The following is a 27,627-nucleotide window of genomic DNA, read 5'->3' as shown; positions in this document are numbered from 1 at the left end:
AACAAGGTAGGTCATGATGTACTGTATTAGAGGTACAAACAAGGTGCCATGCAAGTACTGGGAGGTGGCAGAGTCCTTCTCTTGGGATGAGGGAGGACTTCAAGGGTGTCTAAACCTGGGCTCCCCTAGAAGCAGGCCCCGAGTCAAGGATTCGAGGGCAGGCAGTTTCTTTGGGAGGTGATCTCAGGAAACACTGGTAGGAGAGTAGGGAAATGAGAGAAAGAAGGGCCAGAAATGAATACAGTGTGTGATAATGAACGGGCAGCTTACAGCTATGGACCGCTGGGTCTCAATCCCACATTCCTCCAAATTATCTTACCCCCCCACCCACCCCTGTTTATAAGGTTCAGGTATTTATCCAGTTTCCATTCCCCATTGGTTGAAGGCTGCTCCCAGGGGTGTCTGCTACCCAGTGCTTCCAGCCAGGTGGAGAGTGTCAGGAACTTGCAGTAGGATGACATTAGTGGGTATCAGGTTGGTGAGCAGAGAGGGGGCATGGCGGGCACTGAGGTGATACTTGAGCTGGCCTTGCAAGATAAACACACACCATCTTGTTTAAGATACTGTTTTCAGGTCTTTGATGCCCACAGCTAAGCCTAATCCTAACAGGGACAGTCGCTAATAGCTGTTCCAGTAGACAGACAGACAGAGAGCATCTTCTTTCTTCCTTCCCTTCTTTCTTTCTTTGGCTGCGTTGGGTCTTTGCTGCTGCACGCAGGCTTTCTCTAGTTGCAGCGAGTGGGGGCTACTCTTGGTTGAGGTGCGCAGTCTTCTCATTGCGGTGGCTTCTCTTGTTGCGGAGCACCGGCTCTAGGTGCGCGGGCTTCAGTAGTTGTGGCGCTCAGGCTCAGTAGTTGTGGCTCGCAGGCTCTAGAGCTCAGACTCAGTAGTTGTGGTGCACAGGCTTAGTTGCTCCGCGGCATGTGGGATCTTCCCGGACCAGAGCTCGAACCCATGTCCCCTGCTTTGGCAGGCGGATTCTTAACCTGAGCCACCAGGGAAGTCCCCAGAGAGCATCTTCTGTCCCTTGCACCCAGTTGGAAAACTTTCTGTGAAGGACTCTGATTGGCCCAACCTGGACCACGTGTCTGCATTTACAGTCAGGGGGTGGGGTATTTTGATTGGCAGCCCTCTGCCACCACTCAGAGAGGGGAAGGAGCGCTTAGTAGCCCAGGAAGGAGAGGTTCTATTCCCAGCAGGGAGGGGCACTGGGCAGATGGAAGCAGTAGCTCACCACCACAGTAGGGGTTCTTAGGTTTGTTTCTTTTACTTTGTGGATGACAAATAAAACTCACAGAGGAGCTTCAATTTAATGAAAAAATTTACATGCCAAAATAGAACAAGCCCAAGCATAGAGCTATTGACTGGTTTGGGAACATAAATATGAAAAGTGCATTCAGATTTTTTAAGTGTGCAGTTTATAGAGCAACATATGTGGTAGGAGAGAAACTAATCTAAACCCCAAATAGTTAAAAAGCCATTCGTTCGTACTCTTTAGCTTGTCTGCCATTCAAGGCAGTGTGTTGGGTGTGTGTGGGGGGGACTTCCCTGGTGGTCCAGTGGTTAAGAATCCACTTTCCAATGCAGGGGACATGGGTTCAATCCCTGGTCAGGGAACTAAGATCCCACATGCCTCGGGGCAACTAAGACTGCGTGCCACAACTAGAGAGCCCGCGCGCCGCAATTAGAGAGAAGCCTGCACGCCACAACAAAAAGCCTGCACAACTAAGACCCGACGCAGCCAAAAATAAATTAAATATTTTTTAAAAATCAAGGCAGTGTGGGAGGAACTCAGGAAAGTTATTGAACCTCTCTGAGCCTCAGCTTCCTCATCTGTAAAATGGAGACAATGCTGATACATAGCTCCTGGGCTTGTGAAGGTTAAGTGAGGTGAGGCGTGTGAAACATGGGCCACAGGGACGGGTCCATGGCAAGTTCTCAGTAAATAGTCTTGATGATGATAATGATGATTTTTTTTTTTTAACCTCCTTGTGGGAATATTCACTGCTCAAATTGTTCTTCTGTGGCCATCTAGAGGCCAGCTGGAGCTTTTCCACAGCTCCACAGGAGTTTCTGCTCACCACTCTCTCCAAGAACACCCCCCTCTGCTTCTCGTCCTCATCTCCAAACTAGAGAGGTCAGAGTCCAAACAGACCCAGGGATAGGAAAGGTCCTTCAGGTAAGTGGAACAGGGTGAGCAGAGGCGGGAAGCAGGACGTGGGGGCCGGTACTACCAAGGTGCAGCCTGGAGAGGCTGCCTGGGGGAGGAGCCGGGGCAGGAGCGAGCAGGTGGTGTCCCTCACCCCCTCAGCAAACCTTGCCAGTAACTTCAGCCCCGCGGCACCAGAGCCAGAGCCGGGGAGGGTTTCTTGCTGGAAGCATGCCCATGATGCTGGGGATCTGTTTCCATCTGCTCATTTTACTGCTGAGTTGTAAAGTGCTAAATGTCATTATCCTCCCCTTCCTTAAACAAGAAAAAACGTTAACAGCCTGAGAAAAGGAGATATTTCACTTCATTTGGCATCCAGCCACCACCATCTACACAGGGTGCTCCCTTGGGGCCTGATTAGAGACGGGAGAAGACCTGTTCTGTTCTGCTTTCAGCTGCTGGCACCCGCTCTGTGCAGGCTCCAGGGTGGGCACTGGCAGCTAGAGGCCAGGCCACAGCTCAGCCAGGCTGTGGGCAGAGTAGCCAGCCACCTTCTGAACAATTCAAACACTGTAATAGGTGCCACAACATAAAGTGAGAATGGGAGCCAGAGCGAAGTGACTTGATCAAGGTCACCTTGCTTATTAGGGTCTGTGTTCTATGTGGCAAAGGTGAACTTGAATCAAGACATAGAAATTACATAAAAGAAGGTTTCGGCTCAATAAAAGGACAAACTCAGAAAACTTAGACTGTTAAGAAATGGATTAATTCCATCAATAGGTAGTGAGCTGCCTGTCTGCCAGAGGCATGCAAGTGGTTTAGATACTCCTTTCAGAACACTCACTGTTGAGAGGAGTTCTGATTTAGATGGAGAGGTTGGAAGAGGTGATGATTAAGGTTCTTTTCAATACTGAGATTCTAAAAACCTATAACTGAAAAATCTTACCTGTTTTCATGATCTTTAACATGCCTAGTTCATGCTGGCTAAACAGGAGTTTCTAGCACCTGATGTTGGCTGCTAGACACAGAGGAAGGAACGGGCAGGCAGCACAAGGTGCGATTCATCTTCATTACTCCGATTATGGGGTCATTAAGGCTTTTACTCTGCAGTGCTCCCCTAAGGAGCTCCTGCTGCTTCAGCTGTGTGACAGAGAGTTGTCCTCCCAGCTGCCCAGTAGGCAGGGGTGTTCCACAGGACTCAAAGCTGTAATTGAATAAAGATCAAACCAGCCAGAGCCACAATCCTGGCGGACTGCCAGGCCTGGCCTCAGCAGGGGCTTGCGGAAGAGGCGTGGCCAAGGACACGTCCTGAGCCCCAGGGACAGCCATCCTCTCCTCCGCACTGGGCTGGGGAAGGCCGCTAACACAGAATGAGTGTGAACAGCGTGGAGGGTGGAGTAGCCCGCTCGGCCAGCTTAAACCTCCGAGAGCTTCCCATTGGTCTTCCAAAGTCCCCACTGTGGCCCACGAGGTCCTGCATGACCTGCTCTGCATGCTCTAGACTGTGAGCTCCCTGAAGGCCCGGGCAGGGTCTATTCTGTTCTGCACAGTAGCCCCAGAGCTTGGCACTATGCTTGGCACTTGGCCGGTGCTCGATAAGTGCTGAGTGAATGACTGGTAGGCCTGTGGTCTTCCTGGACTTAACAGAAGTGAACTTGGCAAAGGAGGCAGCCCCAAGGGCAGAGAACGCTGGCCCAAGGGGCTGGAGGTGGGGTTCGAGCTTCTATCCGTCACTGATTCATTGCTTGACCTTGGGCAAGTCCCTGCTCTCTTGCCTCAGTTTCCCTACCTGGGCTTCAGTATCCTAGCCGCAGATTTGGGGATTTGGTCTGAAGCTGGAGAGGCGGTGGAAAGAAAGCCCATGCTCTCCGGTTGAGCTCTAGCCTGCAAAGTTCCCTAGGTGGTAGACCTGGCCCCAACCTCAGCCCTTGTGGACCTGGTGATGGAGTCGCCTGTTTGGGACTGACGTAGCCACGTCCCTGCTGTGAGTTTACTCAGTTCAACAACCAAAACTGAGCCTGTCTTACGTGCCAAGCTCAGTGCTGGGTCATGGGGCTGAATCAGACGTGGTCCTTGCTGTAAAGAGCCAGAGTTGAATGGGGACAACAGACATGGTGACATCATTATGGTGCAAGGACAAGGGGATATAAGCAGTGCAGAGGGACACAATACCTTGAGAGTGTGCACAAAACGGTGATTAATGAGAGCTGGAGGATTTGGCAAGACTTCCTGGAGGAGGCACCTTTGAGCCTAGCACTTGGGATAGAAATTACAGGAAAAAAGCCAGTGGAGGAATGGGATGTACAAAGGCACAGAGGTAAGGCAGTTTTCGAGCAGGGAGACTAGTACACTGTGGGGAGGGAGCAGGGTAGTGACAGGTTGCGTTGGGGATCACAGGCCCAACTCTAGACTACCCATGACACATCTCCCAGGAAGGGCTGTGTCCCAGGAGACAGCACACACGGGGCAGGTCTGGTTCTTCCCATGCTTACGTGTGACCTTGTTCAGTGTCTCAATGTCCTCATCTGTAACCAGGATCATGATGCCTACTCTTCAAGGCTGGTGAGAAAACTGCATGAGTTTACATGTATGAAGTGTATCGCACACAAGAGGCAGTCCCAGAAATGGGGTTTCCTTTCTCTTGTTGGCTTCTGTCAGTACCCCTGACAGAAGCCCAAGTGGGTGTTTGTTAGTCATTTATATGATTCTGTGAATGAGATTATCGGAAAGAAGCTTATTGAAAAGGTCTGGCAGGAATGGAGGGAGAAACGCATGACCTTGAGGACAGGAAAAGCGAGGAAGGAAACAAACTGGGAAGCCTTGGGAAGGGACAAACCTCACCAACTTCCCAACTTCGCCGGTAAACCACCTTGAATTCAGTTTGTCTGTCTGGGAAAGCAGGAGAAGAAAGAGATGGGTTCCTGTCATAGGGAAGGTCACAGGTCACAGCCATGGGCAGAGAAGGGATGGGGGAGAAGTGGACAGGGCTGTGTATGCTGCCTGCTGTCCAGTCACCTCCTGGACTCTCCTGCAATGGAGATGAGAGGAAGGAAGGAGGGAAAGAAAGTCACCACCTGAAGTGGTGAGCCATGATGAGCCCTGAGGTGGGATTCAGGGGCCTTAGGGTGGCCTCACTGTCTGGATTTCACAGGTGCCTGGAACGACAGCATTATCCCAATGGATATCAGAGTGCCCCAGGTGACAGGTGACACGTAAACCCTTAACACGTAAACACTTAATGCTTTAGTGTTACCAGTTTATTAGTATTTTTCCAAACCTGAAAAATGCTGAGAGTAAGTTGGAGGGACAGGGGTGGGGAGGCTAGGAAGTGTGACTTTGAGCAAGCTACTTCCCTTCCAGGGCTCTCAGTCTTCCCATGTGCACAATGAGACATCCGGGTGCCTGATCTCTAGGGATTGCACTTTTCGGTCTGTTCTCCATCTGTCACTGGGGACATGAGAAGCGATGCAGGGGTGCTGGCCTATCCTTGGTACAGTCTGAGCACCAGGAAAATGAACAAAGCAGTGAGTATAACTTTTTTTTTTAAAGGGGAAAAGTGCAAAATAAATCACAAACCATTAAGGGGGTCTTGCCATTGCATTTACGTACAACCAGCATTCTTGCAGTCTGGAAAGAACTTGATTTGGAATTTTAGGTTAAATTAGCTCTTGTAAGTAAGTAGGACCACAAGAATCCAGCTTGGACGTTCTGCTGGCAATCAGAGCCTAAGTACTTTGACAATAAAATTCCACGTCTAAGAGTCTATGACTATGATTCCAAAATTCCAAGATTTTCTTCACTCTTTTGTAGAAGGTTTGAGATTGGGGGCAGTTGGCACTGCCTTGGGTGGTGCCCCTACTTTCCCCCAAGAACAGAGAAGCCAAGCAAAGGTACTACTGATGGGCTTTATTTCAGGGAGTTTGAGGGCCTTTCAGACCAAGATGGCCAAGGATGAGGCCTGCTGCAAGGCTGCTAGAGAGGCAGGAAAGAGCCCTGAGCAGCCAGGTGTAGACTACCGCCCTTCCCTTACTTGCTCCTTGGCAGCTGTGCCCTCTTCTCTAGCCACGGCTTCCCTGGAGGCAGGACCTGAGACCTACTCCAGTCAACCTGAGTAAAGGGGGCCTTATTATAAGGATAGAGCATGGCTCACGGAATCTAGACAGGCTCTTGGGTACTAGAAAGCCACCAAAATGGAGGCAATTATCTTCTGTATCTCTTGGGAGGCTCCATATTATTTTTTCTGCATATTTGTACAATTTGGTCCTTCAACTCAGTTTCCCAGTGGCCCCTCGCGTCTGCCCCAGCTGAATCAGGCCCTTTTGCCTCCGTAGGCACGTCAAACCGTCCTAGGGTCCTAACGTTTCCATTCCAATTCCCGAAAGAGAATCTGACGGGCTCCCCGGACCCGCCAGCTTATGGCAGTGAAAGCCGGTGTGCAGCGCCGCGACCAGGTCCAATCACTTATAGGCGGGGCCTCAACGGGGCGGGGCCTCAACGGGGCGGGGCCTCAACGGGGCGGTGCCTCAGGGACCTTCGAAGGAGAACGCGCGGCGGCCCCTCCGTGGGCACGCGCTCTCGCGCTGCATGGTCTCGAAGAGAAGCCGCACCAGCGCCGGCCGTCCCTGCGCCACTAAGGCCCGGGCCAGCCCCAGCACCTCGCCCGTGTGGCCGCGCCACACGCGCTGCAGCTCCTGGCGCAGGCGCGCCGCCGGGTACTTGTCCTGGGCGCAGCGCAGCCACGCGTCCACCTCGCTGCCCAGCTCGCCGTCGCTGAGCTGCGCCTGGCTCCACTGCGCCAGCAGCGCCTCGAGCAGGCAGCCGAAGCCCTCGGTGTGGCTGGAGCCCGCGTCGTCCAGCTCCACGGCGCGCTTGAAGCAGGCCGCCGCGTTGGCCTCCTCGCCTTTGATGCGCAGGCACTTGCCGCGCAACAGCTGCAGCTCGGGCAGCGTGGCGCCCAGCTCCGACTCGCCGGCCTTGGCCAGGAAGACCAGCGCCTGGTTCAGCGCCGCCTCGTCCACCGCCAGCTGCTCCTGCACAGCGTCCACGCCCATGTAGTAGTAGACCTGGGGTGGGGGCTTCGGGGTGAGCCTTTCTCCCCTGCCGTCGCCGCTGCCCGTTCATTCCATTCCCACACTTGCTGTTTTAAAAATTCCACGCATTCATTCCCACCCTCCCTCCCTCGACAATTATTCATCGCAAATTTTGGTGCCCCTCTCCTGGCAAAGGAGACAGTACTCTGATTCCAGTTCCAGCCCCAGCGCTCTCGGCCATATAACCTTGAGCGGGGCAATCTCTGGGCCTCAGTGTTCTCATATATAAGATATTGTAACCTCTGGTAGTCATTCCGTGCTCACGGAAGGCACAGAAGGATACAGAATAATGGCCCACACTTTCTGAGTGCTTAGAAAGAACTGGGCCCTGTTCTGAACGCTGTAGGTGCATCATCTCCTATAATCCTCACCAATGCAGTAGGAGGCAGGTCCTGTTATCAGGCCTGGGGATGCCCCGCGTTCCTCCCTGTGTCCTCAGTGCCCAGGCCTGGCCTGGCAGAGAGTTAATAGGGTTTTAGTCAGCTATTGGCTACCCTAGCCAAGAGGCTACCTTACCTGGCCGATGTTCAGGTAGGTCTTGAGGCCTGGGCACACCTTGACCACCTCCTCGAGGTCGGCCTTGGCGCAGGCCAGGTGGTTCCTGTCAGGCATGCCCCCGAGCCCCATCTTGCTTCGCTCCAGGTCATGCAGGTAGGCTCTGACGTGGATCTGCCCACAGAGAGTCAGCTCAGGGAAGATGCTCCAAGCAAGGACCCTTGCCCTCTTTTCTATCCTAAATAAAGGTTTTTTTCTTAACAGCAACTCAGGGAGGTTCTGTGGTGCAGTGGAAAGCCCCTGTGACTGGAACTCGGGAGTCCGAGGTCCTACTCCTGTACCAGCTTGGGCTAGCCACTCCACTTTCTGGGCCTTAGTACCCTGACCCCTCTCTGTACAATGAAGGGCGTTGGATGAAGTAAGAGCCCTTCATTCATTCACTCATTCATTCAACAAATATGTATTGAGTGGCCACCATATGCCAGGCCCTGTGCTAGGTACTGGGGTACAGTGCTGATAAGAGAGGAGGTCCCTGCCCTGGCAGAACGTTCTAGTAGGGGAGATGATCGTAAAAAAGTACATGGTACCACTTCAAGTGGTGACAAGTGGTATGAAAAAATAAACAGGGTGATGGGATAGAGGTGACTAGGGGAGGGGGTTATTTGAGAGGGGATGGCAGCACCGATTTTGTGAGAGTCTGTGTAAGCAAGTAGTGTGGGAAGAATGGCAGGTGGCCCCAGCTTACAAGCATCAAATTACAAATGATTCCAGACCCTTGCTTTCATCACCACTTCCTCCCTTTTTCCCCCACATCTATTTGGAGCATTTAGAAAATCTAGAGGTTCAGGAGGGGTAGGGAAGGGGTGGAGAAGGAGGAAGTAAGAAAAAGGGGCTCATTGTCGTTGAAGGTATTAATGCTTTATAGCCATTGGTGGGCTCTGGTTCTAAGACAGCTTCATGAGGTGGGGGTGGGGTGGGAGTGGGAAGCTCTGCCATTGGAGCCAATTGAACTTGGCTGAATTCCAGCCCCTCCCCCTCTTTATTAGCATGACCTCTGTGAGGCTCATTTTCCACATCTGAAAAATCAGTACACTAAGATCTTCCTTGGAGAGTTACCATGACAATGGAGAGAATATGTTCTAGCCAGGACCTAGCACATGGTAGGTGCTCAGTTCATTCATTCATTCTTTCAACAAATATTCATCAAGAGCCTGCTACGTTCCAGGAGCTGAGGATATATAGTAGAGAGCAAAATGACAAAATTCCCTGCCCCCGTGGAGCGTGTATTACAGCTGGGGGGAGAGACAATAAACATGATAAATCAGCAAATAGTGTGTTAGGGAGTGATAAGTGCTAAAAAGGAAAAACAAACAAAGACAGGAGGACACAAAGTGTTGGTGAGAAGCTGACATTTTCAAGAAGACGGCTGCTAGCAGCTCCGCCTTTTCTTCAAGCCCTCCGGGAAGTGAGGGAGGAAGCCAACTGGATATTTGGGAGAAGAGCATTCTAGGCAGAGGCCCTGAGGCAAGATCAAGCCTCAGGAGTTGCAAGGACCCCAGTGTGGCTGGGAGGGAGGGAGCTGAGCTGGGGTGGGTCAAGGTCATGGGCCAGGTAGGGCCTTAGGCTCACAGCAGGGACTGAGGCTTTTACACAGATGAGTTCCCTTCCCTTCTGTTCCTTCCTCCTCACTATGCCCTGCCTCCATCCTGGTGCCAGTCTGGTCATCTGAGTAGTAAGTGTGATCTTTGGAGCTACAGGGAGACAGCGAGCATATGCTACAGGCCAACCTGTGATGGCGTGAGGAGAGTGAGGTTTGGATTCCCCCTAACGGAATGCAGGACCCCTTGAAGGTCACTGCCTCTCTGTTGCCTCATTAGTAAAATGACACACGTTTGGCCTCTCACAGGATCTTGCGAGAATCCAATCAGGCCATGAATATGAAAGTGCTGGGTGAAATGCAGAGTGTTATAGGAAGGTGTTATTATTCACTATCAATAATGAGTAATATCACTACTATTGATAATGACCACATCAACTGCCATGAAGGAACTGACTGTCTAGTACCTGCTGGCAAAATGATTATGTCATACAGACCAAGACCAAGGGAGCAGATTTGCCATCATGTCCCATGAAAGGTAGTGGAGAAGGCTGTCCAGCCTGGAGCAAAGTGAACTCAGAGCTCCAGCTCTTTGCCCACAGGCAGATGGGTTCTGTAGGGGCTCCAGAGGGCAGATCTGGGACCAGTAGGGGGAAGCCAGAGGCAGGCAGCTCTCAGTTAAATAAGTAATCTGCTGAGCTCAGTGACCATAGTGGACTGCCTCAAGCGACAGTGAGCCAGTTAAAAATATACCTAATAATACTGCTCAACCACTTGTGAACTCTTACTATGTGGTCAGTACTGAGTTTTACACAAGACTCTAATTTAATTCTCATAGCAACTCTGTGAGGCAGGTACAATCATCTCCAGTCTATGGAAGAAGAAACTGGGGCTCAGACTTTGGGCAAGAGTATTCTGTCTACAGTCCCGTAGCGTGTAAGCGGTGCTGTGGGATTTGAACCGAGGCCAGCGGCGTTGAGAGCCAGAGCTCTGATCTACGACATCAGACTTCCTCCAATATACCCTCTGCCTTTCACAAGCACCTCCCATGCTCCAGGCACCTGCTCTAGATGTTATTTCACTTAGTCTTCTGACCACCTTTTAAGATAGATGTTATTATCCGTATCTTCCAGATTTGGGAATGGAGGTTTGGAGGGTGAGTGGCTTGCCCCAAGTCCCACAATGATGAGTAGAGAGGCCAGAATTCCACCCAGGTCAGTATGACTGCCGAAGGTTCTAATCAAAGAGGAGGCTGGCAGGTTGTTGGCCAGGTCATTACAGAAGGGATGAGCAGTGGGTGGGAAGCTCCTTCATTCTCTCACTCAACAATCTTAGAGAACACAAACTGTGAGCCTTGATGACACCTAAGCTCCCTTCCACCGTGAAGGCTCCCTGACCTCCGGGCTCTGGCCACAGGGTCTTGGCCGTTGTTCTCTGATTCTGGATGGCAGGATGGGGTGGAGCTGCGGGTAGACTCACCTTGGCCCTTGTGCAGTACGCCTGCCAGTTGAGCTCCGGATCTCGTAGGGTGTCCAGGGCCATGTTGCAGGTACCAATGGCCATATCCTGCTTTCCGAGGAAGTGGAAGATTTTGGCCAGGTGATTCAGGATTGGGGGTTGGTCCTTGGCAATCTCAATGGCCTGGGTAAGGGAGGAGGTAAGAACAAACCATTTGTCTGGCTGTTTGCCAGAACTGGAACCCCTTCTTTCAGTAGAGCCATATTACCCCAAAGATCTTATTCCTCATATCCACCACATCGTGGGACCCAACACTTTGGGCACAGCTCACTGGCACTCAACTCCTGAGAGCCTGACTCGCTGCCATGCTCTCTGCCATGTTCACGGGACACGTCCAGTGAATCCCTCCAAGACCCCAGGCAAACACCTCTTCCTCAGACACGTCGCTGTGTGCTCCCCCATTTTCCTGGGGCAGGTAGGGGGAGGGGCCAGAATCAGCCTCTACCTCCCCCAGACTCACACAGTGTTTCTAGCTGGGCACAGCACTTCCCCCGCCACCACCCCAATATTGTTACTGACAGCTGCCTGCCTTGTGTTTGTTGCTGCCCCTGAGACGGTGAACTACAGGGCAGGGGCCCCATCTGTCCACCTCTGTGCCCCGCACAGAGTAGGTTCCCAAGGAGGGGCAAAGGCAGTGCATTAAATTGGACACAACTCTCGGAACACACGTGAACCAGTGTTTATGCTCTGCTCTCACTAAGATCTCTCACCAAGAAATTGCTCATTACTAACCAGCAAATGCTAGGAACGTGCCCCGGCCAGAGCATCGTGCTGGCCGCAAGGGGAACGAAAATCACAGGGTCCCTGGCCTCCAGGAAAGTCTTCAAAAACTGAGCTAAGTGTGGAAACTGCCACAGAAACGAGGTGCCAAGAATAAGGCTTGAACAGCACTTTACGGTTTACAGTGAACGGTTTCATCCACTACCTCCTTTCAGTCTCTCAATATCCTAGATGGTGGACAGATCACATAATTAACAGATAAGGAGGTTCAGAGATGGAAGTGACTTGTTTTAGGGTCACAGGGCCTATGGGCAGAGCTGGCATCCAGACCCCAGCTAACCTCGTCTTCTTTCCACTTTGCTCCCGGGGGTGTGAAGGGGAAAGGCCTGAGGGTATATCTGGGAAATCGTGACTAGCTTAGAAGACAGGCCTAGAGAAGTGGAGAGGGTCTGACTCATAGGCCAAGAGGACAAGGGAGCACTTTGGCTTTGTTTGGGATGGAGAGAAAGGTCTGAAGTAAGGGCACTTCCTGAGTAAGGCAGGGAGGTGGGGATGACACCCAGAGAAGCAGCGGGTTCCAGGAGAGGAGGCTGAGGTGTCAGTCTCAATCCGGGTTCGGAGAGCTTCTGTGGCCGGGGGCACATACCTTGCCAAAGCAGTCCAGGGGGTCGGTTCCTGAAAACCCGCAGTCATGGACGCCCATGGGGGTGATGGAGAAGGTGTCCTTCCTCTCCAGCAGCATCCCGAGGTAGCACCAGGCCAGAGCTGGGGGTGAGGCCGGGAGAGGGGTCTCAGGCAGCAGCGGGGTGGAGAGAGGGAGGGGAGCCACGAGGAGGCAGGGGGCCAGTGCCACCCCAGGTGTCAGCCCCCAGGAAGACAAAGGGAGGGGAAGTGGCATGAAATCACTGTGGGCCAGCCAGGGACCGAGAGAAACAAGGGTGGGGAGAGGGACGTGTGAGTGGAGGGATGAACAGTTTCAGTGCTTGTTGTGTTTACTGTGTCACGCGGGACACCCTGCTCTCTGACTCCAGCTCTCCCCAGCTCTGGAGCTCTGGTCCCTGTGGAAAAATGACTCGACTCCCCTCCAGAACAGTCTTCCCTCCTCCCACCACAAAATGGGGATAAGAGGCTGCAATGGCGAGAACTCTGTCTCTTACACTTTCGGTCACAGGCCTGGACACGTGCACCTGGAGTGATCTGCAGGTGCCCGTTCACCTGTGCGAGGTGTACGAGCTCCCTGAAGTGAACAAGGGAGTGGATGAGATAGAGGGTGAGGGACAGCGAAAAAGTGCTAGAGGTGGGGACAGTGACAAGACTGGCAGGGCTGGTGGCGGGTGCAGGGAGGACGGGGCAGAGGCTCCTCTCCCACCCGTCCCCACGGGTCCTGCCTTGGTGGTGGGGTTCCGACGACTTGAGGACTTGCCGGAGCAGGGCCAGCGTGCGGTTGAAGGCCGGCAACCTCTTCTGCTCCTCGCTGCCCAGCTCCAGGAAGATGTCATCTAACCTGTGGCAGAGAAGGGGACGCGGCTGGTCAGCACCCTTCCAGCCGTCCCCAGGGTGCCGTGAGTCCTCCCCAGGCCAGTGGGCAGGGAGAGGAACTCGGGGAGCCCTTGCCACGCAGATGGGCTCAGCCATTTCTCCCCTGGCTTCCAGGCCCCACCTCTCCCAGTCCCTCCCCACCATCCCATCCTCAAACCCATAGCCTGACCTGATGAAGAGCGTTGCCATGGTGAAGTACCAGCCCCTTTTTTCCTCTTCTGGGATCTAGGGAAGCAGAGAATGGCTTGTGCTGCTGCTCTTGAAACATTTGGGACATTGTTCATAGACTCCCATGCTTTCCCTGAACCCTGAGAAGCAGCAAGTACACTCTTGGTCATAGTGCTGGCTCTGCCACTGGCTGGCTGGGTGACTTTGGGCGAGTCACTTCACTTCTGTGACCACAGAGGATCTGACAAGATGACCTGTGTGAATGCCCCGAGCAAGGTGTCCATCACAGAGCGGGCGTGGCGTCCATTTCCTTCCCTCCCCACTACCGCAGGGCCCACACTCCACCAGTCACCTTCTCTCTCCCCCGCATCTCCCCTTTGGCGCCATCCCTCAGCTTCCACCTTCCTGAGAAAGCCCCTTTGGGCATGTGAGTTCAGCTGAAGCCCAGGACCCCACCCTGAACTGTTTTCCCATTGTTTTTCTTGCCAACTTTGCTGTGCATTTAGACTGACTTGGGCACCAGATAAAATATTTATGCCGTTATTTATGGGAGTAGCTGCTCCTGCCTTGGGAAGGAATTTTAATGAAAACCAATAAAACCCCCAGTGCATATCAGCAGCTCTGCCTCAGGCTCCAGCCCCTCCCTCCACGTTCATCTCCTGTGGTTGATCTCCAGGCTCCATTCTGCACTCACCACCGGCCATCCGCAGAGGCCTTCTCAGCTCAGGGCCCCTATTATCCCTCCACCCCACCCTCAGCAGCTAGGATGAAGCATTAAGTCCAGCCAGCATTTCTATGGTGTGAGGCATCTATGGTGTGAGGCCCAACTATGATGTGTTGGGTGCTATGGAGCTGTGGCACTGAATGGGACCTGCACCCTAGCCCACATGGGCTCACAACTCGGTTGGGGAGACCATAAATAATGGGGTTTGAAGGAGCGCCTGCCACGTGCCAGGATCCTGACACTCATCATCTCAATCTCACAACAACCTATGAGGTAGGTGTCATCCCATTTTACAGAGGCACATACTGAAGTTCAGAGAGGCAAAATGACTTGCCCAAGGTCACACAGCATGCAAGTGTCAGAGGTGGGATTTGAACCCCATTTGTTAGTCTCCAAAGCCCTTGCTCCCCTCATTACACTGGCTTACCAATAGCTATAATATGAAGCAGGGTTTGATCAAGGCTGAGAGGGGGATGCAGACAAATGCAGCGGGATGAAGAGGCCACTTCCAGCCAGAAGACTCTGAGAAGGTCTCATAGAGGATGGGCTGTAAGGTGGGCCTTGAATAGCAGTGGTATTTGAGAGGGTGAGGTGGGGGACAAGGGCATTCCAGACGGGGGGGTTCAGCACGGACACGAGTGGGCAGCTGGGGAGCATGGGGCACGGTGAGTATGACTGGGGTGTGGCGGGAGCTAACATTGCCAAGTTAGGCTGCGACTGCTCTGAGGTGGCCTTGGATGGTTCGGAGGAAGAGAGGAAGGGGGACCTGTGAGTAGATCTCAGTGAGCAGTGTGATTGCCCATAGGGGAGTGTCTTGAACGCTGACCCAAGCCAGGTCTGGCAGGAAAGCCAGACCAAAGACAAAATTAGAGCAGAAGGAACACCAGGGGCTATGGGAGGAGGTTTCCTACATGATCCAGGGGTACCCCCAAGACTTCTAGAGGAGGACGTGCTGGAGCAGGGTTCTCAGGGACAAGTAGGAACCAACCAGGTGGATACAGTGGGAGAGGGCATCAGATGGAGAGCACATCATGTGCAAAACCTCAGAGATGAGCGAGCAGGTGTGTCAGGGGCTGCATGCAGCCCAGAGCGGCTAGAACCCCAGTTGTAAGGGGCAATGGGATGAGCCAGCAGGGGAACATCAGGAGGGTCCCCTGTCAGGCTCAGGACCTGGAAGTCATCTGCAAGGCAGTGGGGAGGCGTAGAAGGGGTTACAGGTGGGGAGTTATCCTGTTACTTAGGTTGGAATACATGTATGCGGGCTTGGCTGGGAACAGGGCTGTCTGGAGGGGAGAGGGGCGGGACCCAAGGATTAAAGGGCATCCTTGAGAGCGCAATGGAGAACACTGGCCAAAGCAAAAAGCTGGATGGGCTGCCAGATGACCTTACCTACTGCACCTGCACGGGACCTGGGACATGGGAAGGGGACTCAGATTCATGGGGCACCTACTGTGGGCCAAGCTGGCCAAGGACCTTGACATAATGTCAGCACCTGTCTGTGTGAAGGATGAAAGGCACGTGTGCCTCAGTCTCCCTGGTTGCCTGTGGCTGTGATCTCGTGACCTCTGGCCCCATGCCTGCTTTGAGGTTGGCCAGACTGAGTCATGGTGGGGAGACACAGAACTTGCTCCCCCTTTCAGGCTCCTGACAAGGAGATGTGACCACAAGTGACAGCAGGTATCCTAGACTAAGGGAGGGCTACAGTGCAGAGAGCAGAGGCTCGGGTGGGCAACAGGTCTGGCCACAAGAGGGGGGTGACCCTGGGTGGATGTGTTACCCCTCAGAGGCTGTGTCCTTACCTGCAAAGGGGCATTGTGAGGCAGTGACCAGCCTGGGGACCGTGCCCATAAATCTCCATAAACGTTCGCCCCCTTTCTCCTGGTTTGGGTTAGAAACGTGCAGAGTTAGGCGTGTCTAGGAGGCTGCTTTGCCTTATTTCAGTTCTAGGTGGGGCATTGAAGTCTCAGGCTCTGGAGTCCGGGGCTATCCTGCCTCACCCCACTCTCCACCTCTCTACCCCACCACTCTGCTCCTAGGGCCTCACATGCCCCGTGGGGTCCACAGGTCCCCAGTGTTGAAGAGCAGTGTGTTGTCCTCAGGGCTCTCCCTGGTTCATAGCCACTTTCTTGTTTGGTATTCAAGATGCAAGAAATTAAGTTATGTGTCCACAACACACAGTTAGTACATGACAGAGTTGGGACACAAACTCATGCCTTCCTAGTCCTAGCCCGAAGCCTGTCCACAGCACTCAGTTATCTTGATCCAATCAATCCCCTTATTATGTCTCTGAGAACAGTGAGACTACAGAGGTGAAGCAGCTTGCTCAGGGTCACACACTGGTTAGTATCAGGACTTAAAACCCAGTGGTTTCACCACCATTGTGATAGTCTTGAGTAAGTCAAGCCTGGTCATGGTTTGCACTAAGTAAGCAATACTACCACCTGGTGGCAGAGTGCCTGAATTGCAGGGGCAACTCCTAAAGGTTAACTCCCCTTCTACTTGAAGACTAAAACTGATTTTCAGAGAAGTAGCTAGCTGAGTGACATCTCTATGACAAATCCCAAATGTAGCCCCTCCTCAGATCCCACTTAAGAGTAACATTTGCAGGGCTTCCCTGGTGGCACAGTGGTTGAGAGTCCGTCTGCCGATGCAGGGGACACAGGTTCGTGCCCCGGTCTGGGAGGATCCCACGTGCCGCGGAGCGGCTGGGCCCGTGAGCTATGGCCGCTGAGCCTGAGTGTCCGGAGCCTGTGCTCCGCGGCGGGAGAGGCCACGACAGTGAGAGGCCCACGTACCGCAAAAAAAAAAAAAAAAAAAAAAGAGTAACATCTGCAGAAGGGCTTATGGGGTTGCGAATCAGGAATGGAGTTAATGGTATAAACAGACCTCGTTTGAAGCCTCACTGTGCTTGGGTTCCAATCCTCCATCCCTGTGATGGAGCTAGTAGAGAGAGTCCATTCATTTTGCTGTGCAATTCTGGTCTTAAAATGGGCTGTCTCTTTAAAAATCCTTCTAGTTGTAACTGAAGCAGCAGCTGAAGCTGTTACCAGGGGCAACCTGGCAAGCCACGTATGCTAAATTAAATTAAACAGGCCTCTGACTGGCCCCTCCCCTCCTCTCTCCTGGAGAATGAAGTTGCTGTGAAACCTCTTATGACTGCAAGGAATTCACTTCCAGAGTTGATGGCTCCCAGAGGCAATATATTTGGAGGCAGCCTGGGAGGGGCTGACAGCACCTCTGCCAGGAGAGGAATATTGACTGAGGGCCTCCCCGTGTGGGCTTTGGCAGGACACCCCACCTTTTCTCTTGTTAATCCTCATCAGGACCCCGTGAGCCGGGGGTTCTGGGGTCTATGAGGGGGCACTGGCCAGAGTGTGAGCCCACCGAGGCTTCAAGCTGGCAAGGCTCAGGCACCAGCACTGCCCTTAAGTAGCTGGTTAGATCCTGGTACTAGGTGAGGGTGAGAGTGAGGCACCGACTTCAGGCAAGGGGTTCTCAGGACATCTCCCAGCTCCTCTGAGGCCCTCACCGGTATTTCCCTCATTATAGAGATGGGGAAAGCAAGGCTCAAAGAGGCAGAGACGTGCCTACTTCACCTATTTCAGGCCAGGTCTCTGACTTCAAGTGCACCTTACTCCCACAACACCTCGCTGCAAGTGTTTGTACAGTGCTTACCATTTACAAAGTGCACTCACACCGATGCCACATGACCCTCAGAAAGCCCTTTGTGGAATGTAGAGTGGGTTATCATCACCCCCCTAGTACAGATGGGAACACTGAGGTGAGAATACATCCTCACAGACACAAAGCCAGTGTGAAATCCTGGACTGAAACCTGGAAATGCTGCTTTCTTAGCTATACTAATAATAGTGCCTTTTATTGAGCACTTACTATGCACCAGGCACATAATTTACATGTGTTAACTCCGGGGTTACCTAGGAGGTAGGGACTACGATTATCCCAGTTTTACAGAAGAGGCACCTGTGGCCCAGAGTGGCATAGCTAGAAGGTAGCAGAGCTGGCAACCCAGCAGCGGACGAGTGGTCCTCGAAGTGGGGTCCCCCGACCAGCAGCATCAGCAGCACCTGGGAATCTGATAGAACCACTGCACTAGAGTCTAGCACTGCAGAGAGCCAGGTGAAAATGGCAGGCCAGTGCACCAGTGCATCTCTTTTTAAATGAACAAAAGGATCAGCAGTTGTGATCCTCTGGAAGCCTGACGGTCCAAGCTGCTACAGCTGGGTGGGTAACTGGCAAAGGTGGGTGATCTGGCAGTACCTGCAGAGAATATCAGGATGAGGATTAGACGTTACAGAGCAGGTTTGTGTTAACTTGGCAGATATAAGGATGGGCCTCAGCTGGCTACTCCATTTACTTCAAAAGGTGGTCCCCACAGAAGGAAATGTTGTAGGGCTTAGCTATTTTAGAGGATTTCAATAGAAGATCTCAATATGCTAATGGTTTATGAATCTATATGTGTCTGCATAGGCTATACAGAGACCTTATTGGTTCTTAAGGAAAATGTTTGCCTTGCAGTTTGAACTCTGCCCCTGTGGACGTTGTATTCTGTGTTTCAGAGTCAGTTCCTGAGAGCTGACTGATTCTCTTTCAGGGGAGGGTGGATGAGAAGGAGGAAAGAGAATGAACATTTCTCAACCATCAACTGTCCACTGGGCACTTTTGTGCATCGTGGCACTGAATCCACCCACACAGCAGCCCGAGAAGGTGTAATGCAGCCTCCTCCTTTTACAGGTGAGGAAACAGAGGCTAAGAGAAAAGCCGCCCGGCCAGCCCCACAGCCCAGGGGGAGGTGCCAGGATTCAAGTTCAGATCTGCCTCCTTCCAGTGCCCCTGTTCTTTCCACCTCATCAGGCTGACCCTGTCTGTGAAGGCTGACGCTGCAGAAATAAAAGTCACTAGGTGGCAGGTCTCAGGACCATGCTCTTCCTGCTCAACTGGAATGTCCTCTGTGATGACACAGAGCAGCCTCGGGCTCTGCACGAGGAGCTCCAGCCCCAGCCCACCTGGCTGGCCTGGCACCCCTGGGGGTCTGCCCCAGAAAGGCTGGGCAGGGGTTTCTCCTCATCCAGCTCCTGCCTCGGAGGGGTTGGGGAGTAAACAGAGGTTTGAGATTGGAGTCCCACCCCTGCCTCTACCCACCCCCCCACCCAGGGTTCCTTGAAAGTCCGCTGGCCCAGCCTGGGACTCAGTTTCCGCATCTATAAGCAGGGATGATGGACTGGGTTTGCCTGTGTCACAGGCACATGGGTGGGAGTGATCAGTGTGACTGGGCAGGGGGGACTGGGGGGCTGGGTGCTGTGCCATGGAGGTGAGTCACCTATTCAGCCCTGGCTGGGTTCCCTGCATGGTCTTTGTGGATTTTAAGAGTGGAGCAGATCGACTGCAGCTCCTCACTGTCACCCCCTTTCTGGTCCTAGATCTGTCACGCAGACGCAGACTCTGTGAGCCAGCTTTGCTTTGCACTGGTTCCACAGGCTCGCAGGACTGAGTAGAGCCACTTCTCTATTCCATGGTCCCTAGAGAAAAGGGACCCTGTCCAGTCCTGGGTACAAATCCAGCTCTGGCACCAGGTAGGTCTGAAGAAGTCCTGCATTTTCTCAGCCCCTCCCATGGGTCCGGGCTGTGTGCACCCTTAACACACTCTATCTTTCCTCCTGTGAAGAAGGCAGTTGGGTCAGATGATGCTACAGGCAACTTTGGCTCTGGGGTCCTGTATCAATAAGGAGGGGAGACCCAGTTCCCAAAATTGCCAGGTGTGGAGGGAAAGAAGCCAGCAGCAAATTCAGAAGGTGCTGTTATGCAAATGTGAGCAGCACCGAGGCCATCAGAAGGCTGGGGCTAGAGTGTCAGGAAAGCTGTCCCTCAGCCTGGGCTTTATGTCGGAGAGAACTGAGTTCAGTTCCAGCCAGCCACTCATGGCTGTGTGCCCTTGAGCAAGTTGCTACAGCTCTCTGAGCCTCAGTTTGCTCATCTGTAGAATGGGGTTAATAAGAGTTCTGATTCCCCAGCATTTCTAGGAGCAAGTGGGATAATCTGTGAAAAGAACCCAAGTGCACAGTCCCCAGCTCATCGCCCAGCGTCATCCAAATCAAACCACTCAGATTTGTGGAGCTGTGTTTGTGTTTGCAAGCACCATGGGAGAAGAAACCCTGCCCATGATCTCAAAAGTTGGAGATCAACTCTAAAGTCCTCAAAACACCATGCCTGACATTCCCCAAGCTGTGGTTTCCTACCTCCCTCTGTGTGTTTATGTGTTTTCTTCTGCCAGGAGGTTCATTCCTTCCCCCACTTCTCTATTATCAAAGTCCTTCCTGTCCCTGAAATCACCCTGACCACCACCTTAGTCCAGTGACAGAGGAGGAAATGTCCACCGTCCACAGAGGACTTGCCCACTGTCCCACAGCCAGTCGGGGCAGGGTTGAGGCAGGAACCCAAATCCTGACCCCTGGCTCCGAGTGGGGTCTTCCCCGATGTCATTGTTCTTTTCCTAAAGTTGGCTCTGGGCTGGGCTGGGCTGAGGGCAAGCTCAGGAAGGGGCAGGAGGAAGTGGGAGGAAGCAGAAAGAGGGCGGGGCTCACTTAGAAGGAGTCCTGGCAGCCCCATCAGGGGATGAGGATGAGAAGGACGCGTCCATCAAAGCTCACTGGGGCTGGGCCTTCCCTCCGTGACCCCAGTTCCTCCTCCCACACCCCTGCCCGGCTGGTACCACTGTCCGCATTTCACAGAGGGAGACATGGACCCTCAGAGAGGTTACACAGCCAGCCCAGGTCACCCAGAGAGTCCCTGCAGCCTGCAGATTCCCTCACCAACACTCTGGCCTCGGTCCCAGCAGCGCATCTGCCTGCACCGTGCGCCCGAGTTGTCAGGGTTTGGAGCTGTGGGACGAAGGGGAGAGGGAGAAAGGGAGGCTGGGGGAGAGAGGGGGGCATGTGGGAGGCGGAGAGCTGTTGGGAGGGCAGCTCCTTGAGGAATTCCCAGGTCCTGGGGCTGGCCTCCCCGCTGGTGGCACAGCTGTGTGTGTCTGTGTGTGCCAGGCGACTGTGTGGATGCCTGCACCTTTGTTTGTTTGTGAGGCCGGCTGCTGGGCCTACCAGCACTGGGTCCATCCCCGCCCGCCCCAGCAGGCCCGGTGAAACCTGGATGGCCTGTGTGCACCCGGTCACCTGGGGCGAGTCCCCTCCCTGAGCCTGTTCTGTCCTCTGTGCAACAGGGAATCACAATACCGGTGGCAGTGTGTCTGTGAGGTTTGAATAAAAATCAGATGTGCTAATGAACGTAACATTCTGAGCTCTGTGCCTGGTGTACAGGCTGGATCAATGGCACCCACTGTGGTGGTGTTTCCTATTACCACCCTGAGCCTGCTCTGGGCCAGCAGCAGGGGTGAAGGATCTGCATGTGTGTGTACCTGTGCGTGTGTGTGCAGGTACGTGTGTGTGTGTGTGAAGCCACACAATATTCCGGGAAAAGGGGAAGAAACTCAAATGATTGAGTTAGCTTGGGACAGATATTACTTTTTTAGAGAAATATAAGTTCGAGTTACTTTATTTTAGAAAAATAATGGGGATTTTAAGACTAAAAAACCAAATTAAATTTAGCAACAGTCACAAACCCCTCTTGGGTGTCCAACCCCGTTCCAGACACGGGGTGGTAGGTAGAGACAGAGGGTCGCCCAAGACAGAGGGCTCACCCTCTAGGGGGCAAGACAGAAACCACTGATACAGAGCAAAGCTGAGGGCTGTGGCGGCCAGAGGGTGGGCAAGGTGAGGGGCTGGGCCCCAACATGACCTACACTCTGCCTGGAGCCCTTCACGGTCTCTCACTTAATCCTCACAGCAACCCTGTGAGGTGATGTTAGAATCCCACCCTCCAGATGAGGAAACTGAGGCTCAGAGATGTGAAGTCACTTGTCCGTAGCCACCTGGTGATGGAGGCAGAATTTTAACCGAGTGTGTCTAACTGCAAAGTGTTTGCTCCTAATACCCACTCAGCCTGGAGACTCCACCAAGAATCTGTCTGTGAGTGTGTGTGGAGAGGTGATGGGGGTGCGGAGGAATGACGGATAAAGCAATCTGCCTCATCATATTTTTGTAACTTGAGGACGAGGAAAGGGAGGGAACTAAGGGCTGAGAGGGAAGGCACAGACACTCATCCACTCGTACACAGACATGCAGCTTATTTTTGGATTATGGGCTGAATTACTAACTTTTGTAATGTTTTCTCTTGTAATTTTAGTTAGCAGATGAGCAGCCGTCATTGGTTCTTTGGTTGCTCTTTATTCTTTGAGCTCTGGGGGCTCCTCCTTGCCTGGGACAGTCCCAGCCCCCTCAGGATGGAAAATCTCCTGGAGCTGCAGCACCGGCTGGGTCAGACTCCTGGCCGCCCACCCCCAGCTGCGCTCCTGTGGGTGGCGACCCTCTCAACTGGAGGTCCGTCAGCGGCTGCTCCACTCTCCCCACTCCTCCTTCCCTGACCCCATGCTGACTTCACCTCTGTCCTCGTCCTTCCTATCCCCCCACCACTCCCTATACACGGCAACCCTCTCTCTACTTCTCCACACTTCCACCCTAGATTTTCAGGAGGTGGCCGGTGTGGGGGGCTCCCCTCCCCATCCTGCCGGCCATCTGCTTCACTTATTGCACCCCAATTCTCCCACCTCTCCAGAAAGAGCAAAGGCTTTGGAGTCAGAGTGGCGTAAACTCAACTGCCACTTACTAGCTCTGTGGTCTTGGGCAGGTTACTTAGCCTTGCTCTGCCTCAGTTCCCACATCTGTAAAATGGGATCGGGGGTTCTTGTGAGGACTAAGATGAAGTCCGCAAGGCACGCGGAGAAGAGCGTTCATGAATATTACTGTGTGAAGGTGGGCATTGTGTGAAGGAAGGTTTTCAAGGAGGAGGTGACATTTGAGCTGGGTTTTGACGGATGGAGTTTGCTTTCTAGGCAGAGGGAAAAGTTCCTGCACAGGCAGCTGTGAAACAGCACAGCATGTCTGGAGAAGTAGGAGAAGTTTAGAGTCCCTGGGAAGTAAGGTTCAAGGGAAGTAAGAGGAAATGCGGCTGACAGGAGGGCAGGAACCAGACCTCAGAGACCACATCAGCAGTTCCTCAGGGCCACCACGTGCTCTTCTTCCCCATGAAGCTTCTGGCTGCCCTCTTTCCAGGTCTCATCCAGTTCAGTTGTCACTAAAGCCCCCGCCGCAGGACCTTTGCACACAACATGCCCCTGCCGGGATTGCCCTCCTCTCGTTCCTGCCAGTACACTACTGCCTCTTCCAGAAGCCTCCCTCAGTCACTTGTGCTGAAAGGAAGTGTGTCCTCTCTGAAGTTCAGTTACTGTCACCTTGCCAGGTCCCTGCTGACTCCAACACGGGTCCTGATGTCCTCGAAGTGCACTTCCCTTGTCAGCCTCTGGGGGGGTCCTGTTTTTGGTTCAGAAACTATGGTCTCTGGTGTACAGCGCTCAGAGATGATTGTCACCTGGCACAGGCCATGTAATGAACGTCTGTGACCTCAGCCAGTCATAGGCACACCTCTGACATGCCCCTTTGGCCCCCACTACCAGAGATGGGGCTCAGGGAAGGCTGGTTACTGAAGGAACTAATGTTTGCTCTTCCCTTTGTCCATGAGCTTCTAAAAGGCAGGAGTTCTTAATGATAGGGCCTGGCACACAGTAGGTGCTCAATAAATGTTAAGATGCTGAGCATGTATGTCTCAGACATGCCCAGAATTTACCAGTTTATGGGCACTTTTACCCCATGATTTGATTGGATAATCATAGTAAACTGAGGCAGAAATCACTATTGTTTAATTTATAAAGCAGACACTGAGGCCAGAGATGAAAAGTGACTGTACAAAGTCACACAGCAAAATAATAAGTGACCTGGGTGCTTGAACCCAAGCCTCCTGCTCTTACTATACAAAATCATCACTGTCATCCTGATTGCGACTATTTCTTGAGCATCTACCCTGTGCCAGGTACTTTATAAGCATGATCTCTCCTAATCCTCAGATGATGAAATGGGGGAGCTTCAAATACCCACTTTCTCCTGGGGTTGGGGGGGAGGTTTTGACCACAGATACTCTGTGCAGACCTGGGGAGCAGCCGCTGGGCCAGGCCCAAGGACACAGCACAGGCCATCTCCCACCTGAGACAGTCAGCTCCCTCCCTGGAGCACAGGGCAGTGCCCTGCTTGACACTCTCTCCTCTGAGCGGTCACTGAAGGGGACGGTGCGGCCCCCACTGTGGCTGGGCAGACCAGCAGCAGGGAGGGAGGAGTCGGCCCCCATTCCTTCCCTATGCCCAAAACTTTGCCTCCCTGCTCACCTCCTCCAGGAAGCCTTCTCCTGAGAGCAGGAAGGGACCTCAGAGACCATCCAGTCCCGCCCCCCTCACTTTCACAGATGGGGAAACCACCACCCAGACAGGAGAAGGCCCCACCGTGGGTGGTTGCAGCTGAGATGAGAACCCAGGACTCCTGGCTCCCAGTCCAGGGCTTTTCAGGCCCTGCTCTGAGACTGTGACCATACTCAACATACACCAAGCTGGCCACGCCTTCCACTGAGGGCGGCTGGCATTCAGGGCCTTGTGCTCAGGCTCTAAAACAGGAGACCTGGGTTCCTTTTGGCCCCAGGGGACAGCCACAGCTGCACACAGTTTAGCGGGGAGAAGGCTCTCCCAGGTCAGGAGAGGCAGAGGTCATCTGTGATCCTGCTGTTTCTGTGCAGGCTCTGTTCCTCATTTTACGGATGAGGAATCCTAGGATACAAGCACTATTATTATCCCCATTTCATAGAAAGGGAAGCTCAGTCATGCTACGGACCAGCTGGAGGTGAGAGCACGGGGAATTGGGATTTGGACCTGGACTGTCTGACCCAGAGTCTACCGTCTTAACCTCCACCCTGCCCTGCTCCCCTTAAGTCAAGTCTGTGCCTCCCACCCAGCACTCCCTGAGGTCTTGACTCCACATTTCCTCTTATGGGGGAGCCATGAGCTTCGGTGGAAAAGGCTCCAAGGGGGTGTGCAGAGCCTTTGTGAATGGAGCCATCCTACCCATGTGTGAAGGCTTGTTGTCATTTAACTATCACAAACAGCTCAACCCTGCCTATGCTGTGCCTTCAAGGAAGTCATGGAACCTCTCTGAACTGTGATTTCCTCTTCTGTAACAAGAGGATAATGCCTCTACCTCATTTGTCTGTCATCCAATGCAGGCAGCCTTTGGGATGGCCCCCAGTGATCCCCACTGCCTGGTATTTGTGCTCTTGTGTAACCCCCCCCCCTCTCTGCCTGGAGGCTAGACCTAGTGACTTGCTTCTAATGAAGAGAATATAGCAAAAGTGATGGGATGTCCTCGTGGCAAGGACCTGAGGGAGGCCTCTGGCCAACAGCAAGCGAGAAACTGATTCTCCCAATAGCCATGAGTGTGAGCTTGGAAGCAGACCCCCACCCCACCGCCCCCAGCTGAGCAAGCCGTCAGATGAGACCACAGCCTAGAGGCACCCAGCTAAACCATGCCTGGTTCTTCCCACGCAAACTCCGAGACAATCAGTGCTTATTGTTTCAAGCTGCTAAGTCTCAGAGGCTATTTGTCGTACAACAATGGGTAACTAATATGCCTAGCATCTGTCTGTTTAGCTCCAGGCCCTATGCTACACATACATTCACGCAAGATGCATTTACTGAGTGCCACTGTGTCCAGGCACTGGCCAGGTGTTGGCTTTACAGTGGTAAACCAGACAGATGTTGTCCCCACTCTTGAAGATCTCAAGATTGAGGTGGGGAGACAGACTTGTAAATGGACAGTGTGAGCAGTGCTGTGGGAGCCCAGGGGAGATGCCTGACCCAGCCTGGAAAAGTCAGCGGAGTGGATGCCTGAGAGAGAGGACAACCTTCCAGGCAGGGGTAGAGCAAAGGGCACCTCTGAAAGAGGCCGTAAGAGTGGCAAGGTGGGCTGTAAGGAGACCTGGCCCACGGGGAACAAGGGGAAGTAGACGGTGGCAAAAGCCTGGTTGGAAGGGGGAACACGGCAGAGGGAAGGCAGAGAGCAAGGTCACGGAGGGTCTCTAGTGCCCACCGGAGAGCCTAGGACTTACGTGCCAGGCAGTAGGGAGTCACTGGGGGTTGTAAGCAGCTGACGGATATGGCCAGCAGGATTGAGCAACATGACACTGGCAGCAAGGGTGGAGGAGGAGGCCGAAGGGTCAGGCCAGAGAGCAGGAACCCAGGCAGGGAATGATGGAGGCTGGGCTGGCGAGGGGAGGCAGGAGAGGAGCGGATAGACCCTGGAGATATGAGGAGGCGGAGCGGACAGGATCTGGGGTCTGAGTGGATGGCTATGGTGTGTGAGCGGGAGAGAGGAGGCAAGAATGCTGCCTGTTTCTGGTGGGATGTGGAGCTGTGCCTTATACTTAGGTGGGTGTGGACAGGTGCAGGGACAGGTACTTGCTGGGAAGAGCAAGGTGAGAGGGATGAGTTGGTGTGTGGAGTTTGCAGTGCTGCCAGCAAAGAAACTTACGCAAGCTAACCCGCTGGGAAGTGGGTCCACGCCCTAGTCCGACAGAGAAAAGCTACAAGCCTGGTCTAGGACCCAAGGTGGGAGGGGCACGCTGGAACCGTATTCCGGAAGCCAAAGGGCCAGGGTTCGGTGAGAATTTGGAGGCCGGGGGCATCCCTGCAGACTTTAGGGGCCGCGACCCCAGCCCTCCCAGCCTGGGGAGAGGTCACCCACCTGCTGCGCGTGGCCCAGGGCCTTGTCATAGAGCTCGATGCCGGCCTCCAGCACCCGCGCCCGCTCCTCTGGGCTGGCGCAGCCCACGTCGAAGCCGTGCGCGTAGCCCTGCTCGGCCAGGCAGCGCGCGGCGCGGAGCGGGGGGTCCCCGGCGGCCCCGCGGTCCCCCGCCAGGCCCATGAGGCCGGCCAGCCGCTCGGCGCACGCCTCCTCCTCTTCCTTCTGCCCCAGCCGCCCGTACACGTGCGCCAGATTGGCCCAGGCGTTGAGGTTGCCCGGGTCCTCGCGGGCCACCTCGAGGAAGCTCTCGCGGGCCTCATCCAGCTCCTCCAGGTAGAAGGCGAAGGCGCCCAGGAGGTGGCGCACGGCGGGGCGCTGCGTGGCAGCCGTCAGCGCCAGCTCCTGCCGCAGGCCGTCCCGCTGCAGCTTCAGGTCCCGGGCGTGGAGCGAGGCCGGCGAGCGCGGCTCGAAGTTCAGCTGCATCTCCAGGTGGAAGTGGCCGGGGAGGTAGTCCAGGTCGTCGATGAGGGCGTCCACCTCCTCGGCCGCGGCCTCGGGCTCCGCCATGGCTGCCCCGCGGCTCCCCGAGCCTTGCTCCGGAGGCCGCCGTGGATGGGGGCGCCCCTCAAGCGAGCCCGGCGCGGGAGGCAAGGGTCAGCGCGCAGAGGCCCGGGGCGCAGCCACCTCCCATCCCGGGGCGCCGCCCGCCGGTGGGTGGGTCAGAGCGTCGGCTCGGGAGCGCCCTGTGGGTGTTTACGCTTTCGCAGCTCAACGGCTTTTAGACGCCCGCATTGCACAACCAGGTGTGCCTGTTAGGTGCAGTGCCAAACGCGGGGCGTGTAACCCCCGGTGCATGGCAAAAGGCGTGCTTTTACTCTCTCTGC

The 27,627-nt window shown here is 54.0% G+C and overlaps 1 protein-coding gene across 5 annotated transcripts; it reads right to left on the bottom strand.

Annotated features, from left to right (window-relative positions):
- Positions 1-7: 7 nt before the first annotated feature.
- TTC22 (tetratricopeptide repeat domain 22) lies at positions 8-27,627 on the bottom strand. Of its 5 annotated transcripts, none has more exons than XM_089922126.1 (8): positions 26,744-27,617; positions 15,800-15,878; positions 13,278-13,333; positions 12,958-13,108; positions 12,216-12,334; positions 10,811-10,972; positions 7,756-7,908; positions 8-193 (listed from the first exon to the last, which is right to left on the bottom strand). In XM_089922126.1, the coding sequence occupies exons 1-8, from the start codon at positions 27,308-27,310 to the stop codon at positions 110-112; spliced, it is 1,371 nt and encodes a 456-aa protein (XP_089778252.1). In that variant the 5' UTR covers positions 27,311-27,617; the 3' UTR covers positions 8-109. The 5 variants fall into 5 exon arrangements, with proteins under 5 accessions (XP_089778252.1, XP_089778225.1, XP_022431476.1 ...); XM_089922099.1 differs by lacking the exon at positions 8-193 and adding an exon at positions 6,036-7,212 and having other exon boundaries at positions 26,744-27,627; XM_089922117.1 differs by lacking the exon at positions 8-193 and adding an exon at positions 7,042-7,286 and having other exon boundaries at positions 26,744-27,619.

The sequence above is a fragment of the Delphinapterus leucas genome, chromosome 1, assembly GCF_059928025.1.
Source record: "Delphinapterus leucas isolate spDelLeu-1000000601 "Yukka" chromosome 1, BTC_Dleu_Yukka2, whole genome shotgun sequence".
Lineage (NCBI taxonomy): Eukaryota > Metazoa > Chordata > Mammalia > Artiodactyla > Monodontidae > Delphinapterus > Delphinapterus leucas.
Note: the sequence above shows the minus strand (reverse complement) of the source record. Positions and strands in the feature narration are given on the sequence as shown.